Source organism: Castanea sativa, chromosome 12 (assembly GCF_040712315.1).
Source record: "Castanea sativa cultivar Marrone di Chiusa Pesio chromosome 12, ASM4071231v1".
NCBI lineage: Eukaryota > Viridiplantae > Streptophyta > Magnoliopsida > Fagales > Fagaceae > Castanea > Castanea sativa.
The window spans coordinates 14202885-14218588 of record NC_134024.1 but is presented as its reverse complement, the minus strand read 5'-3'; the positions used below and the strand labels follow the sequence as shown (position 1 = coordinate 14218588).

At 40.4% G+C, this 15704-nt stretch overlaps 2 protein-coding genes and 1 long non-coding RNA gene across 3 annotated transcripts; all 3 read right to left on the bottom strand.

Moving 5' to 3' along the window:
* Positions 1 to 3334: 3334 nt before the first annotated feature.
* On the bottom strand, positions 3335 to 5185 carry LOC142620972 (uncharacterized). Its single transcript, XR_012841669.1, has 2 exons — positions 5024 to 5185; positions 3335 to 3645 (listed from the first exon to the last, which is right to left on the bottom strand). It is a non-coding gene; the product is annotated as an uncharacterized LOC142620972 (long non-coding RNA).
* A 4819-nt stretch (positions 5186 to 10004) lies between these two features.
* LOC142620220 (uncharacterized) lies at positions 10005 to 11903 on the bottom strand. The gene is made up of 2 exons (XM_075793622.1): positions 11173 to 11903; positions 10005 to 10452 (listed from the first exon to the last, which is right to left on the bottom strand). Exons 1-2 carry the CDS (start codon positions 11901 to 11903, stop codon positions 10005 to 10007), a joined length of 1179 nt encoding a protein of 392 aa, XP_075649737.1.
* Positions 11904 to 12806: 903 nt separating this feature from the next.
* Positions 12807 to 13823, bottom strand: LOC142620219 (uncharacterized). Its single transcript, XM_075793621.1, has one exon. It carries the CDS (start codon positions 13821 to 13823, stop codon positions 12807 to 12809), a length of 1017 nt encoding a protein of 338 aa, XP_075649736.1.
* Between the last annotated feature and the right edge of the window lie 1881 nt (positions 13824 to 15704).

The following is a 15704-nucleotide window of genomic DNA, read 5'->3' as shown; positions in this document are numbered from 1 at the left end:
GACATTATTCTTTTGCCAAACCAAGTAAAAACTTGCACTTTTGTTTTTGATATACAAAACTTTAATTTTCTCAACCCAAGAAAAAAGGTGAAATACTAAATAAAGAAAGAGTCTGAGATATGGCATGCCAGGAGTATGCAGAAGGAAAAGCCTTAGACGGAATTAAAGCCTAGAACTGAAAAGGTCAAGGAGGATACCATTTAGGATGATGAACTGAAAGTTTAGAAAGGATGATATTGGAAACATCATTTCTATCATGTGGATAGGGATCTTCAGACCCTCAAAAACTTTTAACTATTGTAGTCCTGGAATTTAGCATTTATATGTTCTCTTCCTTGCATTGTTTATCTTTGTTGTTTTCTGAGGGTTCCCAATGCTCTATGATTCCTGCTTAGTGGAATTCCAAAAGAAAGTTAGTTGGGTCTTTATTTAGGGAATTATTGATAGCTACGAATGTTTCTAAAAGCTTAAGGCACAAATGAAATTAATTCTTATTTTATGATTCCTGATGCCTTTGCCCAGTTTCTTTCATGTTTTTATTTGAAGTGATACATAACTAGAGAAAATGATTAAAATTTATAATTATTTTTTTTCAAATTTCTATTTAGAAAATGGAACTCTGTATAAATGAGGATCTAATGTGCATTGCGGGATCGGATGCAATGATTGAATCAATATCTCATGAGGGAAAAAATGAGAGGAGAAAAGAAGAAAAAGGTCTCTGTTTTTCTCTTTAGTAAATGAGGGAAAGTGGTGGCAAAGTAATCGAGGATATTGCCAAAGCTCTACGAGGGACTTCTACCTTGTTCTTAGCCCTTGTATTTGTCTTGAAATAATTTCCCCTTGAATCCTAACTCATATGAGATAAATTTCGTACTTATGAAACTGCCAATGAGCAGTAATTCGAATGGTTTCTCCTCTCGTACAAGGGGAGAGGAGGGTGAGGTGGGTTCAAAACTCATCAACTGCATAATTTGCAATAACAAAATAAAAGTCATACTAATGAAACTGAGTTATGGTGAAATTCAAATTTTCCTTTCCCTTCTTTCTGATCAAATAGAGTCCCCATAATTGTAAATCTGTGTAAGTTTGTGTTAAATTTAGTTGAAATTTGTCGCCAATGAACTTTAGCTCAACTGGCACATCTTCTACTAGTAAGTGCTAGGTGTGTGTAACTTACCCATTAAGAAATATATTTAACCAAATTTGTCCTATTGAAAATTACAAGATCCCCTAATTATGGCTATGATTCGTCTGTCTTCAGGCAACTAGCTTTTGTGCTTCGCAGAAATAAAGCATTTGCAAAGATTATTAACAGCCATCAACGGGAAATTATTACTCTTGCCAATTTTTCAACTTGATAGGTATGTTGCAAATGTTGCTCTTAAAGTGGCTCTTGTACATTCATGTTTGAGACACTACTTATCAAAAATAAGATACACACATTTCAGATGTGCTTTCTTCTGCATGTTGAAGTTCTCAATAGTCAAGTATATGCATGCAAAGCAGTTTGATATACCATTGTTGATGCTCATTTTTTTGAAAGCCCAGCAGCAGGAAGAAGCCCAGCAATGTGGGCAAGAAAAGAGATAGTGGATTGATAGGAAAGAACCATTAATGGCATGAATAATGGATCATAGGCCCATAAAATAAATAAATGGGTCTTGAGAAAATCAAATGGGCCTAGAGGAGCCTAGAGGAGGAAGTAGTAAACTCATGGCATTATGTAATGAAGAAAAAACAAGAATAGACCACAGCAAGCCCGAAGTAATGAAGTAAGAGAGAAAGGGGTTGATAGAAAGTCTATGAGCCCTAAGGATGAAGGATAAAGTAATTGGGCCGAGAGAGCCCAAAAAAGTTAGCAAAGTGTCCATGGGAATGTAGAATTAGGAAATGGGCTGAGGATGCCCAAGGGAAGCAAATGGGCCAGAGATGCCTAAGGAGAAAGAAATGGGACAAAAGAGCCCACAAGTGTCACGACCCAAACCTGATACCCGGATTTATGGCCATGACTGGCATGCTAATATCAAGTTTGAACCTGATATTAACAAGAACCAACCTAATTTTTACAAAAGTTTCCCTCTTTCTTTTCATTCTTGTTTCTTTACTTAAAAAATATAACTTTTCACTTGACATTCAGAGCATTTACACTGTACTAAAAAAAAAAACATAATCCACCAGTTACTCAAGTTCTAAATTTCACATAATACATCTCTTAATACTTTAAGGTTCACAACTTTCATTAGATCCTAAAATACACCATACTACAAAGCTAAACTTCAAATTGCTAATTTGGGATCTATGCTTTTAAAACTAAAACCAACTCCTTCCAAAACTCGACTAAGGCTCCCTCTACTCCAAATAAATACCTGTTGACTGAAAAAGTGGAAGGGGTGTGCTACACAGCTCAGTAAGGATAAGATACATAAGAATTTAATAAGAATGCATGTAAATCAAATCATTTCATTTTATAAATGTTCAGATAGGAGAACATGTTTTCATGCATAGTATTTTATATTATTTATAATAATAACTTATATGCTCTTCGTAGGAAAATAATTGTTCTCCCTTTTCTTATTGGAATAATATTACGAAAACCTTTCGGATTGAATTTCTTTCATTTCTTACAAAGTCACCAATTACAATATTGATTGTTAAAATCATATATATATATATATATATATATATATATATATATATATATATAGTCTTAATACAAAATAATCATTTGACTTAAATCAAATAATTGGTAACTTTATCTTAAATTAGAAACATCTTAACAAATAAGAAAACTTTTCTTTATAAACTTCTTCTCATCAAATATTATAATTTTCATAATCATAAAACTTAACGTTTAATAAAGAGCACGTATCTGATAATTTTTTTAACTTAAACTTGTACTTTCATCAGAAAATTTATCTTTACAGAACGCTAAAACCTTTTCATCAGATTCTTTATCTTTAAAGCATAACAAAACTTCGGAAACTTTTATCTTTAAAGAACAGCTTTTCTTTTCATCATAAACTTCCTTTCATGATAGCTTTTAACTTTTTATAATGCATTTAAACAATTCATTCTCTCATGATCAATAAAATAATATAGATGTTCATAACATATTGGTTAGTCCATATTTGATAAGTTTGTACTTATTTGAGAGGCTTCTAACACCACTGTGCTAGGCATCCAGCATTCCCCACAATGTCAGGTATTCTCGGGATCACATCATAATACATATCTTTCAATCATTGGGGTAGGTTGACATCTTCCACAAGTTGGCCGTAACCAACAAGGGCGGGTACAACAAAGCTGGCAGAGTTCAGATCATCAGAGGACATAACCCGAAAACATTTCATACTTATACAACATTCTGAAATTCCATTGTTTTCCTTAAACATCATGTTCGTGGAATTAGTAACAACATCAATATGCTTAAATCATATACATAAAGTTTCGAGAACCCACGAACATGTCTTTGTCTGAAACATGATTATATGTCATATCTCTAATCAAAAACCATTTAATGCATAATATATTTTAAAATAACCTCATGACTTACCAAATGCTCATATAACTTATCCCTTACTTGAAAGCAGATGAACCGAGAGCCTACAGTCGAAGGAACTTAGACTTGGGTACTGGTAACACCTAAATCAAATATCAAAACTTATTGCTATCAATTACTCCTTATCATAAACTTACACATTCATCTCAAAACCTATATCTTAAAATCAACGAAATCCTAATCCCACCTCAACGAGGTTCCCACAAACATACAATACACATATCAACAAATGATGTACCAAACTAAAGAAAACTATCATTCTCATATTTATATCATATCTTTGGAAGAACTAACTTCATTTCAAGAGGTGCTTTGAGATTAGGGCAATAAAACATGTATATACATAAAATCATTTAAGCATGGTCATATAACCATATACACTCACATGGCAACATACAACCCATTGAACAAGACAGCTTCGTATAAATAACAATCGAATGGTTTAGAACCCCACATTTGAGTACTAAACCTTGAAATAAGTCATACAAAAATTCATCTATGATCTAGACATACCAAAAGATAAGCATATTAAATTATAACTTAAAACATTTACCCTAACTTTAGAATTAAATCCTCAAAGTCAGAGTTATCATTTACTGTTTACTGCTCATTTCAGCAGCATATGCCTCATTTGTAAAATACGAATGGGCTACCAATTTACATCCAAACTTCATGAAATTTTACAGACCAACTCCTTTGGATGTCTAGTAAAGACCATATCAATTTCGGAGTCAAAGTATAAAACCATAATTTACTAAAAATCATACAATAAAGCATACTCAAATCTGTCCTGATAGAATTTTATGCAACTTAGAAATTAAACCATTATTTTTATATTGATCCGAATTATGTGAGACCACTTCCATTACAACCATATGTGTCTTAGGTTTCAAAGGAAATATCCCTAGCATCCAAATTCACTGTATACAATTTAATACATAATTTACCATGTGTAAACACAGAATCTGTCACAGTGACAGCTTTGCAACATTTTCTTATAAATTCACAAAAAATTATCAAACAATGGTATTTGCCTATGAAATTTAATATACACATACTAGACATATTATATAATAATCTCCAACAAACCTTTTACCCATAGCTGTCCTAGAAAAATATAGGACTTATAATAACCAAACAGGTTAACCAATGAGTGCAATTCTTAACAAGTTCATGAACTATCTCTCAACAAGCTTCAATTACTGAATCAACTACACATTCAGCACCTCAAATAGCACTTCTATAAAGTTTATCTAGTTATTTTACTCATTTTAACACTTACCCATAACAGATTTTATCTTAGTTTATCATCTAGGAGCACATGCAAGCATAACAATGACTCTCTTCATATTCAGTCAATCAACACACTCTAAAATCCAACACACCCATATACAAAATCATATAACCATCACTCAAGTTTAAAATGAACAATAGAGTAAAAGAATTAGATTTTTCCCTTACCCTAAGCATGGTTCTTGGAGTGATAGAGCTAGAGTCACTCTAGCTTTAAATTAGGAACAAGAGCTTGGGAAGAATGGAGAGAACTTCTTGTTGCTGCTGGACCCGTAGGTGTGAAAGGGAGAGGAGAGTTGAGACTTTTTTCTTTCTTTTGGTGTTGGACCCGTGGGTATGAGAGGGAGAGTGTTCTTGAGTCTACTAGTTGTTTGAGAAAGTCAAAGAGGAGATGAGGTGTGAACAAGGGAAGTAGAAAGAGATAAGAACAAGGAAAAGGGAATAGAGAAAGAAGAATAGGGGTTGAACCTTCAACCAAAGAAGTCAAGGAAAGTGGCTTGAGTGGAGTATGTGAGTGGATAAGGAAACAAAAGGTTGACTCACCTTTTTAACTTTTAGTATTTATACTTTCTACCCCTTAACAGCTTATATTTCTAAAGAAGCCCGAAGAACAATACAACTTTGCATACATATCCTTACCTTTATACTTAATTAAACACCAACAACTATATATTTAATAACTTAATCACTTAATGTAATTTTGTACATACTTAGTATATATTCATAATACAATTAGCCATTAAATTATTTATAATCTTTTGGGGGAAATGTCCTGCTAAGATGACATATTACTCAAAGAGGGAGGATGAGCTGGAGTCACTAAGTGCATGCCATGAGGGATAGGAAAAGAGAACATCCACACTGTGGCAAATTAGAATGCCACAGTGAGCAAACAAACAAAATAGCCTTCCTTATCTGGTAATGGGGAATGGCATAGCCAACACAGGTAAGTGGTGGTGGTTGGGCAGTTGACAAATCAGTAGTGGTCGGCAAGGACACACATTGAGGAAATGGTTCCCTCCTTGGCTTTAGTCCGATGACAAAACTGAATGTGGCAAACTAATCATCTTCTTCTTTGATCTTTTACCAATTATTGCTATTGTTTCTCCTCTTGCCTTTATTATTACACTTATAATGTGTTCTTTCTCTTGATGTAATGAAAGATTGTTTACTTAGTTTACCTAACAGTAACGTATCTCGTTTATCATTGTTTTGTTGTACCCATCTGCCATAACTTTTCTGTGGTAATTTCGCCTGCCATGGGCATGTGACTAAAAGTTTCAGCAAACAGAGGCATAGTTTGTGCACAAGCCAGACCAAAGTGAGTTGTAGTTGGGCCGGTCTCAACTCTCTTATCCAAAATACTTGGGCCCAGTACAACAGGAGGCAGTCCAGCCTAAAATCACAAAAGGCCCACTACATTTAAATTGGCAACTCCACTGGGGAGTTGGGAAACAGATCATGACAAAAGATAGAAGTTCCCATAAACATGAGTGTCGTGCCCTCACAGGCAAAGTCTAGGCCAACAACACCTCACCAACAGCAGTCCAACCAGGCAGACGACATCAACAGAGTGGGGGCTGTACCCCTACTGCAGCCAAGGATTTGTCGCCAATGAGCTTTAGCTCAACTGGCACATCTTCTGCTTGTAAGTGCTAGGTGTGTGTGTAACTTACCCATTAAGAAATATATTTAACCAAATTTGTCCTATTGAAAATTACAAGATCCCCTAATTATGGCTATGATTCTTCTGTCTTCAGGCAACCAGCTTTTGTGCTTTGCAGAAATAAAGCATTTGCAAAAATTATTGACAGCCATCAACTGGAGATTATTACTCTTTCCAATTTGTCAACTTGAACGGTATGTTGCAAATGTTGCTCTTAAAGTGGCTCTTGTACGTTCATGTTTGAGACACTACTTATCAAAAAAAAGATACACACACATTTCAGACATGCTTTCTTCTACATGTTGAAGTTCTCAACAATCAAGTATATGCATGCAAAGCAGTTTGATATACCATAATGACATGTTTTCTTTATAAAATTTTAGCGATTTTTAATCTGATTTTCTTAGAGTATCCATACTATGTCAAAATCTTTAGTGCTCTTTTATAAATTGGTTTTCATTTTCAGGAATTGAAAAAAATATATACAATTTTTTTATTTTGATACTGATTTTGGCTAGAGCAAGTGAAGCTAATATCTAAAATTTAATGTTCCTTCTGAGCCAAGTTCAGTCCAAGTATTCAATCTGATGATGCCAAAAAAATCACCAATAAGCCACACGTTTCTCACAAGACTGAAACAACACATGCACAACAAAAAGAAAAGACCTAACAAAGAGCACCGGTGTGGTGTCGGCCAAAAACCCTCCGAAGGTCAAGTTAGAATTTTTCGCAACCCTAGAGTGCCAAAGTTGAGTGAATTATGCGTACCTTGATTGTTGAGGGCTCATGGGTTTTTATAGTTAGTCGGTCTCCATTTCTTGTGCACCAAGATGTTTCCTTCTAGGGAAGATCCTCTTTGATGGGCATATATTACAAAATCCATTACTAGTTGGAATTTTTTCATATTGGGATTCCTTAAAAATTATCATAAGGCGCAAGTTAATTTCATTTTAAGAATCCTTGGAGCCCAAGCAAGACAGATGAATGCCACATGTCATTTACGTCGGTCCACTATATGTCTGTCCACATTGGACTCATCTACTACTAGCCTGCCATTTTGACATCGTCACATCTATTGAAATGGATCTGTCACCTATATCTTTTGATCCTCTTCAGTTGTCCTCTCATTACGTGGATCCGTCACCTATCGTACTGACCCATGGAATGACGGTTCATTTTTATCCTTGATAAGTGTGTTTTGAATGACAGGCTAGCTCAGAGCAATAAATGCCTCAGGGACACGTGGCAAACTTTGATTGACTGTTCGCTTGGATCGATGTGTCCCTTTGTCTTCCCCGCCGTTCCCTCTATATATACTGTCCTTCCCTTTCATTTTTACGTTTTGGAAAAAATTGGGCTGGTCAAAGCGCAACCGTCCACTTTGTGTGATTCGTCGCCTCAAGAAGTTGCTGTTTTACCGTCCTTTCAGTTCTTTCGTCGTTTTTTTCGCACCGTCAAGCTGTGAGTATCCTCTTTACTTGTTAATTTCTCTTCTTTATTTTGTATGTTAGTCCGTCATTAGTATAGATCTAGAGTCTTAGGTTTCTTTTACCCGTTATTTGTAGCTGTCAGATGTTTAGTGAGGCGTCAAGTGGTCAGTCTTTTGTCCACGAGGGAGCGGGCTATAAGGAGGTGTACCGGTCAGGTCAAGCAGAGCCAGGTACCTTCAGTGAAGAGAGGGAACCGTTAGCCAGCACTCCTTCCAATGTGGAGGATGAGGGGCAGGGTGAGAACGGGTTAGAGTATGACTCGAACGATGATTTAGACAACATAGATCCTCCCATCCAGTCCGTCATAGGTCCTGATGGGTTCAAAGAATTCGTCATGCTCCATTTGTGGACAGTGAATGACTTCATCTCATCCATCAAGCAACCACACTTCAATACCCTTAGGCAGAAATATCAGATACCTGATAATATCCCCATCCGTCTACCCTTCAAGAATGAGAAATACTATTACAAGGGTCTTGAAGATGTTGGTGTATATGAGTAGATGCTCAAAGCGGGCCTACGATTTCCCTTGAGTGCCTTACACTGGCGTCTTCTCCAATACCTGGGTTCGGCCGTCACCCAGATTGCACCAAATGCCTGGAGGGTTTTTCTAGGTGTTGAAGTCTTATACCGCGTGATGTCTGACGGTGTGCGATGGTTAACAGTGGAGGAATTCTTTCATTGTTACCGTCCGTTTGAGATTACCAAATCAAAGGGTATGTATAGCTTCACGTTGAGGAGTCTAGTGCTTAGGTTAGTGTGTGAGACCCCGGATTCCAATCGTAATTGGAAGGGTCAATACTTTTTCCTTCAAGGGGACGATTGGATGTGTCGCCCTGACGACCAGGAATATATGCCAGTAGATAAGACCTGGGGTATAATGCTACCGTCTGGTATGTGCTCGTCCTGCTTAGTATATTTGTATTGAACTTTGAAGTTATTCTGATCGTTCATTCTTTGCAACTCGGAACCGTCCACCAATTACCACTGAGCAGTTTGGTTTCCTGGAGAAAATCTTTCAGACCACCAGGTTGTCGGAGAGGACTTGGATAAAACTCGTCACTTTGGATACCCTGCATTGGTACTGTGACAGTCCAGAGCCCACCATTGCTGCCCATTGATACGACTTAGGAATACGAAAACGTAAGTCCTTTGCTTGTGCTTTTGTATTTTACCATCATTTTCACCCGTCTACTTCTTGCAGAAATGGAGGATGCCAGGAGAAGGGCCATCATTAAGCAGCAAGCTGCTATCAAGAAGAAACAGGGCGGCGATTCTGCCCCCAAAACGAGTTCAAACCTTCCGTCTACTAAGAGGCAACCGTCCGAGAAGTTCGATCATCATAGTTAGAAGCAGAAGGTGGTGACGAGGCTGCCTGCTAATCAAACTCTCAGCATATTTAAGTTGCCCCCAAGTTGGGCATAGACAAGGGCAAGGGTCTAATGCTAATCCTGATCCCTGCTAATCCCACAATACACCTTTACTCAAGTGACCTCCATTATCAAAGTGGAGGATTACAAGGACCTGGGCAATCATGCTACGGAAGCAATGGGGGAGACTTGTCTGTTCAGCCTTACTCAAGTTGGTACCCGTCACTTATATGCTTCGTCATGTTTCTTAGTACTTCATACTTACTCATTGGTGTTGGTGTAGGGGCCCTTATGGCTAAGGGATTGATGGACCGTTGCCTTGCCCAAGAGAAGACGCTAGAGTGCGTCCGTGCAAAGGTAAAGGTGACGATGGAGGAACTTGACGAGTTGAAGCTCTGGAAGTTTCATCATGAAGAGAAGCTAAAACTATCCAAGCAGGCTCGTGAAAACTTGGAAAAAGAGGTGGAGTTACTGAGGGAGACCATGAAAGCTAATGAAGACAATATTCGTCGGGCAAAGGTTGAGGTTGTCAAGAAATACCAAGGGTGATGTTGTTAACTGTCTATTGAAAAAGATAAACTGAAAATGAGGAGGGTGATGTTGTTACTGTCCTTGTTCATTGCCTACTGGTAATACTTCTTCAGGTACTTTGTGTTCCATGGGTGGCTTAATTTTTGTTCTTCCAGTGTCTTTAGGTGGTACGTTCCCTTCCTATGAAATGAGGTGATCCTGTATGGTCCTTCCCAGTTAGGTCCTAGCTTCCCTTGGGAGGCATCTCTTGCAGTGCCGATTACTCTCCTTAAGACAAAATCTCTAACCTGGAAGTCCCTGTGCTTGACCTTAGAGTTGTAATGCTTCGCCATGAGGTTCTGGTACCGTGCTAATCTTTGCTCGGCCGTCACTTTAACTTCGTCCACGAGATCGAGATGTAAGCTTATGGCTTCGTCATTCTTGTTCTTGTCATGGTTCTCAACCCGATAACTTGTAAGCCCTACTTCTGTTGGGATGACTGCCTCGCTACCATATGCTAATCGAAACGGTGTTTCCCCTGTTGGTGTCCTTGCCGTTGTCCTGTATGCCCATAAGACACTTGGTAATTCATTCGGCCATATGCCTTTTTCCCCCTTGAGTCGAGTCTTGATAATTTTGAGCAAGGATCGGTTCGTGACTTCAACCTATCCGTTGGCCTGCGGGTGGGTGGGTGACGAGTAATGGTTCTTGATCCCTAGCTGTGAACAGAAATCCCTGAATGCTTTGTTGTCAAATTACTTTTCGTTATCCGAAACAAGTACCCTTGGTATGCCATGCCTACAAATGATATTCCTTCATACAAAGCTCCAGATATTCTTCTCTATGATAGTGGCCAAAGCCTCTGCTTCCACCCATTTAGTGAAGTAGTCAATGCTAACCACTAAGAACTTCAATTGTCTTACCGTAATTGGGAACAGGCCCATTATGTCTAACCCCCATTGTGCGAACAGCTATGGGGTCGTCATAGGGGTGAGTTTTCTCATTGGTAGCCTTATAAAATTGCCAAACCGTTGGCACTTGTCGCACGCTTTGATGTATGTGTTGGCATCCTTCTGCATCATTGGCCAGTAATATCCTGCCCGGAGTAGTTTATGCACCAAAGATCTAGACCCATAGTGGTTGCCATAAATTCCTTCATGGACCTCCCTTATAACATAGTCTGATTCTTTAGAGGCGAGGCATCTCAGGTAGGGTCAAGAGAAGCGTCTCTTGTATAGAATGTTTTTTATTAGGACAAAGTGGGAGGCTTTAACCTTCAACTTTCTTGCGGCCTCCTTGTCGTCTAGCAGTTTTTCGTCTGTTAGATATGCGGCTACTAGAGTCATCGAACAATGTTCATCGTGTACGTCCTGCACACTAGTGCCATCTATTAGTGATGCGAGTTGAACGAAAGATAATACTTGGTCGGGGATGATCATAGGTTCTGCGAAATCTACTTTTGCAAGTCGGTAGTCATGTTGGTTCTCTTCTCTTGGGATTTGACCCAGCTTGATCTGGACATTACTCATTCGACCCTTCACTTCCTCGAGATACCTCTTCATTCTTTCATTCTTGCACTCATAACTGCCGTTAACCTGACTGGTCACAATTTGAGAATCAGAGTATACGATCATACTGCTAGCTCCTGCAGCTATTGCGAGGTCTACTCCTGTTATTAAGGCTTCGTATTCTGCTTCGTTATTAGTTATGGAAAATTTCAGACAGATCATACACTCGATCTTGTCTCCTTCTAGTGTGCAGAGTACCATGCTGGCTCCACCTGCATGTTTGTTGGAGGATCCGTCTATGTGGATGCTCCATATAGGAGCTTCTTTTGCCCCTTGGTCCTCCGTGACGGTGAACTCAGCGATGAAGTCCGCTATTACCTGCCCCTTCACAGCGATTCGTGGTTGGTACCAAACATCGAACTCACTTAGCTCTATCGCCCATAATGCCATTCGTCCCACAGCTTTGGGGCTACTCATCGCTTTGCGTAGGGGCTTATCCGTCATGACATTTATGGTGTGTGCTTGAAAGTATGGTTTGATTTTTTGTGTGGCGGTTACCAGTGCAAAGGCTAACTTTTCCATCTATGGGTATCTCTCTTCTGCTCCTCTGAGCGCTCGACTTATAAAGTGCACGGGCCTTTGCACCTTATCTTCTTCTCTAATGAGAGCTGCACTGACGGCCGCTAGGGAGACGGCTGGGTATAGAAACAACTCTTCCCCCAGCTTGGATGGGCTGAGTAATGAAGGAGAGGAAAGATACGCCTTTAAATCTTCAAATGCCTTTTGGCATTCGTTCGTCCATTCAAACGATCTCTTCAGCGTGCGGAAGAAAGGGAGACATTTGTTCGTTAACCTTGATACGAACCTGTTTAGGGCTGCTATCTTGCCATTCAAGCTTTGTACCTCCTTTACCGTTTTTGGGGGAGCCAACTCCATGATCGCCTTCACTTTCTCCGGGTTAACTTCAATACCGCCCTTTAGGACACCATAAACCCCAAGAATTTTCCTGTGGTTACTCCGAACACGCATTTGTTTGGATTCAGTTTCATGTTGTAAGATCGGAGAGTGTTGAAAGTCTCCTAGAGGTCGCTCAAGTGGTCGAATTCTTGAACGTTTTTTACCAACATGTCATCTACGTAAACTTGCACATTTCTCCCAATCTGGTGCGCAAACATCCTATTCATCAATCTTTGATATGTGGCTCCTGCATTCTTGAGTCCGAAGGGCATTACTTTGTAGCAGAAGAGCCCCTAACATGTAATAAATGAGGTCTTCTCTTGGTCCACTTCATCTAACTTAATCTGGTTGTCTTGCGATCGAGTCTACCAGGGTGTCAATACGTGGGAGCGGGTAACTGTCCTTAGGGCAGGCCTTATTTAGATCTGTGAAGTCAACACACATTCTCCACTATTCATTTGCTTTCTTTACCATTACCACGTTTGCCAACCAATCCGGATAGTATACTTCACGTATGAAATCTGCTTCCTGTAACTTCTGTACTTCCTGGGCTATGGCTTGGTCTCGCTCAGGGGTGAACACTCGCTTTTTCTGTCGGATGGGAGAGAATGATGGTGACACATTCAACCTGTGGACTATGATTGATGGGTCGATTCCCAGCATGTCTTTGTGACTCCAGGAAAATACGTCCTTATTTTCTTTTAGGAACGTTACGAGTGCCTGCTGTGCTGACTGGCTGGCCAAAGTACCAATCCTCATGGTCCGTTCGAGCCTAGAGTCATCGAGGGGTACTTCTTCTAAATTTTCCACCAGTTCTACTACCGTCCGTTGTTCCTCGATGTTCATCATCTGCAGGTGGTCGTCCATCTCCATCATGGCCACGTAGCATTCTCGCACGGCTATCTGATTTTCACGTAGCTCTCCAACTCCATATTCGGTAGGGAACTTAATCATCAAATGGTAGGTCAAGGTTACAGCTTTCCATGCATTGAGAGTGGGTATTCCAAGGATAGCATTGTAGGCTAAAGAGCAATCGACCACGAGAAAAATGACATCCTTTGTAATCTGATGGGGGTAATCTCCCATCGTTACAGACAGTGTCACAACGCCCAAGGGGTAGACCCTTGTTCCTCCAAAGCCGACGAGTGGAGCATTTGTTGGAACCAATCGCTCCCTACTGATTCCCATTTGCTGGAAAGCGGAGTAGTAAATGATATCAGTCGAGCTTCCGTTATCAACCAACACTCGGTGCATGTTGTAGTCTCCTGCTTGTATGCTGACGACAAGTGCATCGTCATACGGATGATGAAGGCGTTGGGCATCTTCTTCCGAAAACCCAATGCTTGGGTTATCAACTCGCGTAAAATTTGGTGCGGAGCTCGTCAACTGGACGCTTTGAACCATTCGTAAATATCTTTTACGGGCTTTTTTAGACGACCCTGCAATAGCGGTGCCCCCAACAATCATCCTTATGTCTCCTATCGGTGATCTAGGACGTTCGTTCTCCCATTGGAGGGCCTGTTCCTAGGGCTAATCCATTCTTTCCTTACTAACGAACCTCTGTAGCCTTCCTTGTCTAATAAGAGTTTCTATTTGTTGCTTTCAGTCGTAACAATCCGCTGTGTCGTGGCCATGATCTCGATGAAAACGACAGTATTTGTCCCTTGGCCTCTTGTTAGGATCTCCCTTCAACTTGCCGGGGAACGTCAAGGCTCCTTCATCCTTAATCTGCATCAATACTTGATCAATGGGGGCAATAAGCGAGGTGAAGCTCGTGAACCTTCCCGCGGGTGGTTTGGAGCATCAATCCTCCCGTCGTTCTCTAGTTCTAGCCATCTTCTGCCACCTATCCGATCGTGCGTCTTCCTGTCTTTCCCTTTTTCTGGGCTTCTTTTCTCAGGCCAGCAGTGTGTCTTTCGCGTTCATATACGTAATCGCCCTGTAAAGCACATCCGAAATGGTTTTCGAGTCATTCTTATATAGGGAAAATAAGAATTTACCCTTTCGCAACCCATTTGTGAACACTGCTACGAGTAACTTGTCATCTGCTTCGTCGATCGAGAGAGCCTCTTTGTTAAAGTGAGCGATGTACAATCTTACCGCCTCGTCTTCCCTTTGCCTAATGCTCATCAGACACGCGGTGGATTTCTTATATCGATGACCCCCGATAAAGTGTGACATGAATTGAGTGCCTAGTTCCTTGAAAGTGCTAATGGAGTTGGGCGTCAGTCTGCCATACCAGATCCTCGCAAGTCCTTTCAATGTAGTGGGGAAGGCCCTGCACATGATTTCATCCGGTATACTTTGAAGGTGCATTATGGTCTTGAAAGATTCCAAGTGGTCTAAGGGGTCCTTGGACCCGTCATAACTCTCCACCTATGGCATGCGAAATCTTTGGGGGAAGGGGGCATGAACTGACGGGTGCTATAAAAGGCGAATGAGTTCGCTGGACCAGGTCGTCAAGGTCGCTGGATACTCGACCTCTAAGGGCGTTTATCATCACATCCATTCGTTCCCTCATCATCTACGTCTCAACGGCTATGTGAGGAGGGAGAGTGTCTGAGATAGATGGCCGGTTGGTGTCCTGCCGCTCCGGTCTGCTTGGAGCATTGCTACCCTCAGGTCCTTCCCGATTCCTCCTCTCAGCGCTTGTCCCTTCTTGGTCTTCCTCCTGTGTGCCGGGATGTGCATTCCTTTGCCGCAACTGCTCCTCCAAATCATGATTCTGCTTGGTTAAGCGTTCAACTGCCGCCGCGAGCATTTGGACTTGTCTCTCCAAGGCTATAGTGTGCGGTTCGTCGCCCTGATTGTTGGTTGTTGCCATTGAACGAGTGAGTACCATGCAACTTTTTGTCTCAAGGATAAAGCAACAGCTGATTACTTTTCCCATAGACGGCGCCAACTGATGTTGCCAAAAAAATCACCAATAAGCCACATGTTTCTCACAAGACTGAAACAACACTTGCACAACAAAAGAAAAGACCTAACAGAGAGCACTGGTGTGGTGCCGGCCAAAAACCCTCCAAAGGTCAAGTTAGAATTTTTCGTAACCCTAGAGTGCCAGAGTTGTGTGAATTATGCGTACCTGGATTGTTGAGGGCTCATGGGTTTTTATAGTAGAGTCGGCTTCCGTTTCTTGCGCACCAAGACGTTTCCTTCTAGGAAAGATCCTCTTTGATGGACGTATATTACAGAATCCATTACTAGTTGGAATTCTTTTCATATTGGGATTCCGTAAAAATTATCGTAAGGCGCAAGTTAATTTCATTTTAAGAATCCTTAGAACCCAAGCGAGACAGATGAACACCACATGTCATTTACGTCCATCCACTATATGTCCATCCACAT

Excerpts from the sequence above, each read along its gene's own strand:
- LOC142620220 (XM_075793622.1), bottom strand. The coding sequence starts at position 11,903 with ATGACGGATAAGCCCCTACGCAAAGCGATGAGTAGCCCCAAAGCTGTG. Across the intron at positions 10,453-11,172 it reads GACAAGGAGGCCGCAAGAAA|GACAACGGCAAGGACACCAA; the intron begins GTTGAAGGTTAA and ends ATGGGCATACAG.
- LOC142620219 (XM_075793621.1), bottom strand. The coding sequence starts at position 13,823 with ATGATTGTTGGGGGCACCGCTATTGCAGGGTCGTCTAAAAAAGCCCGT.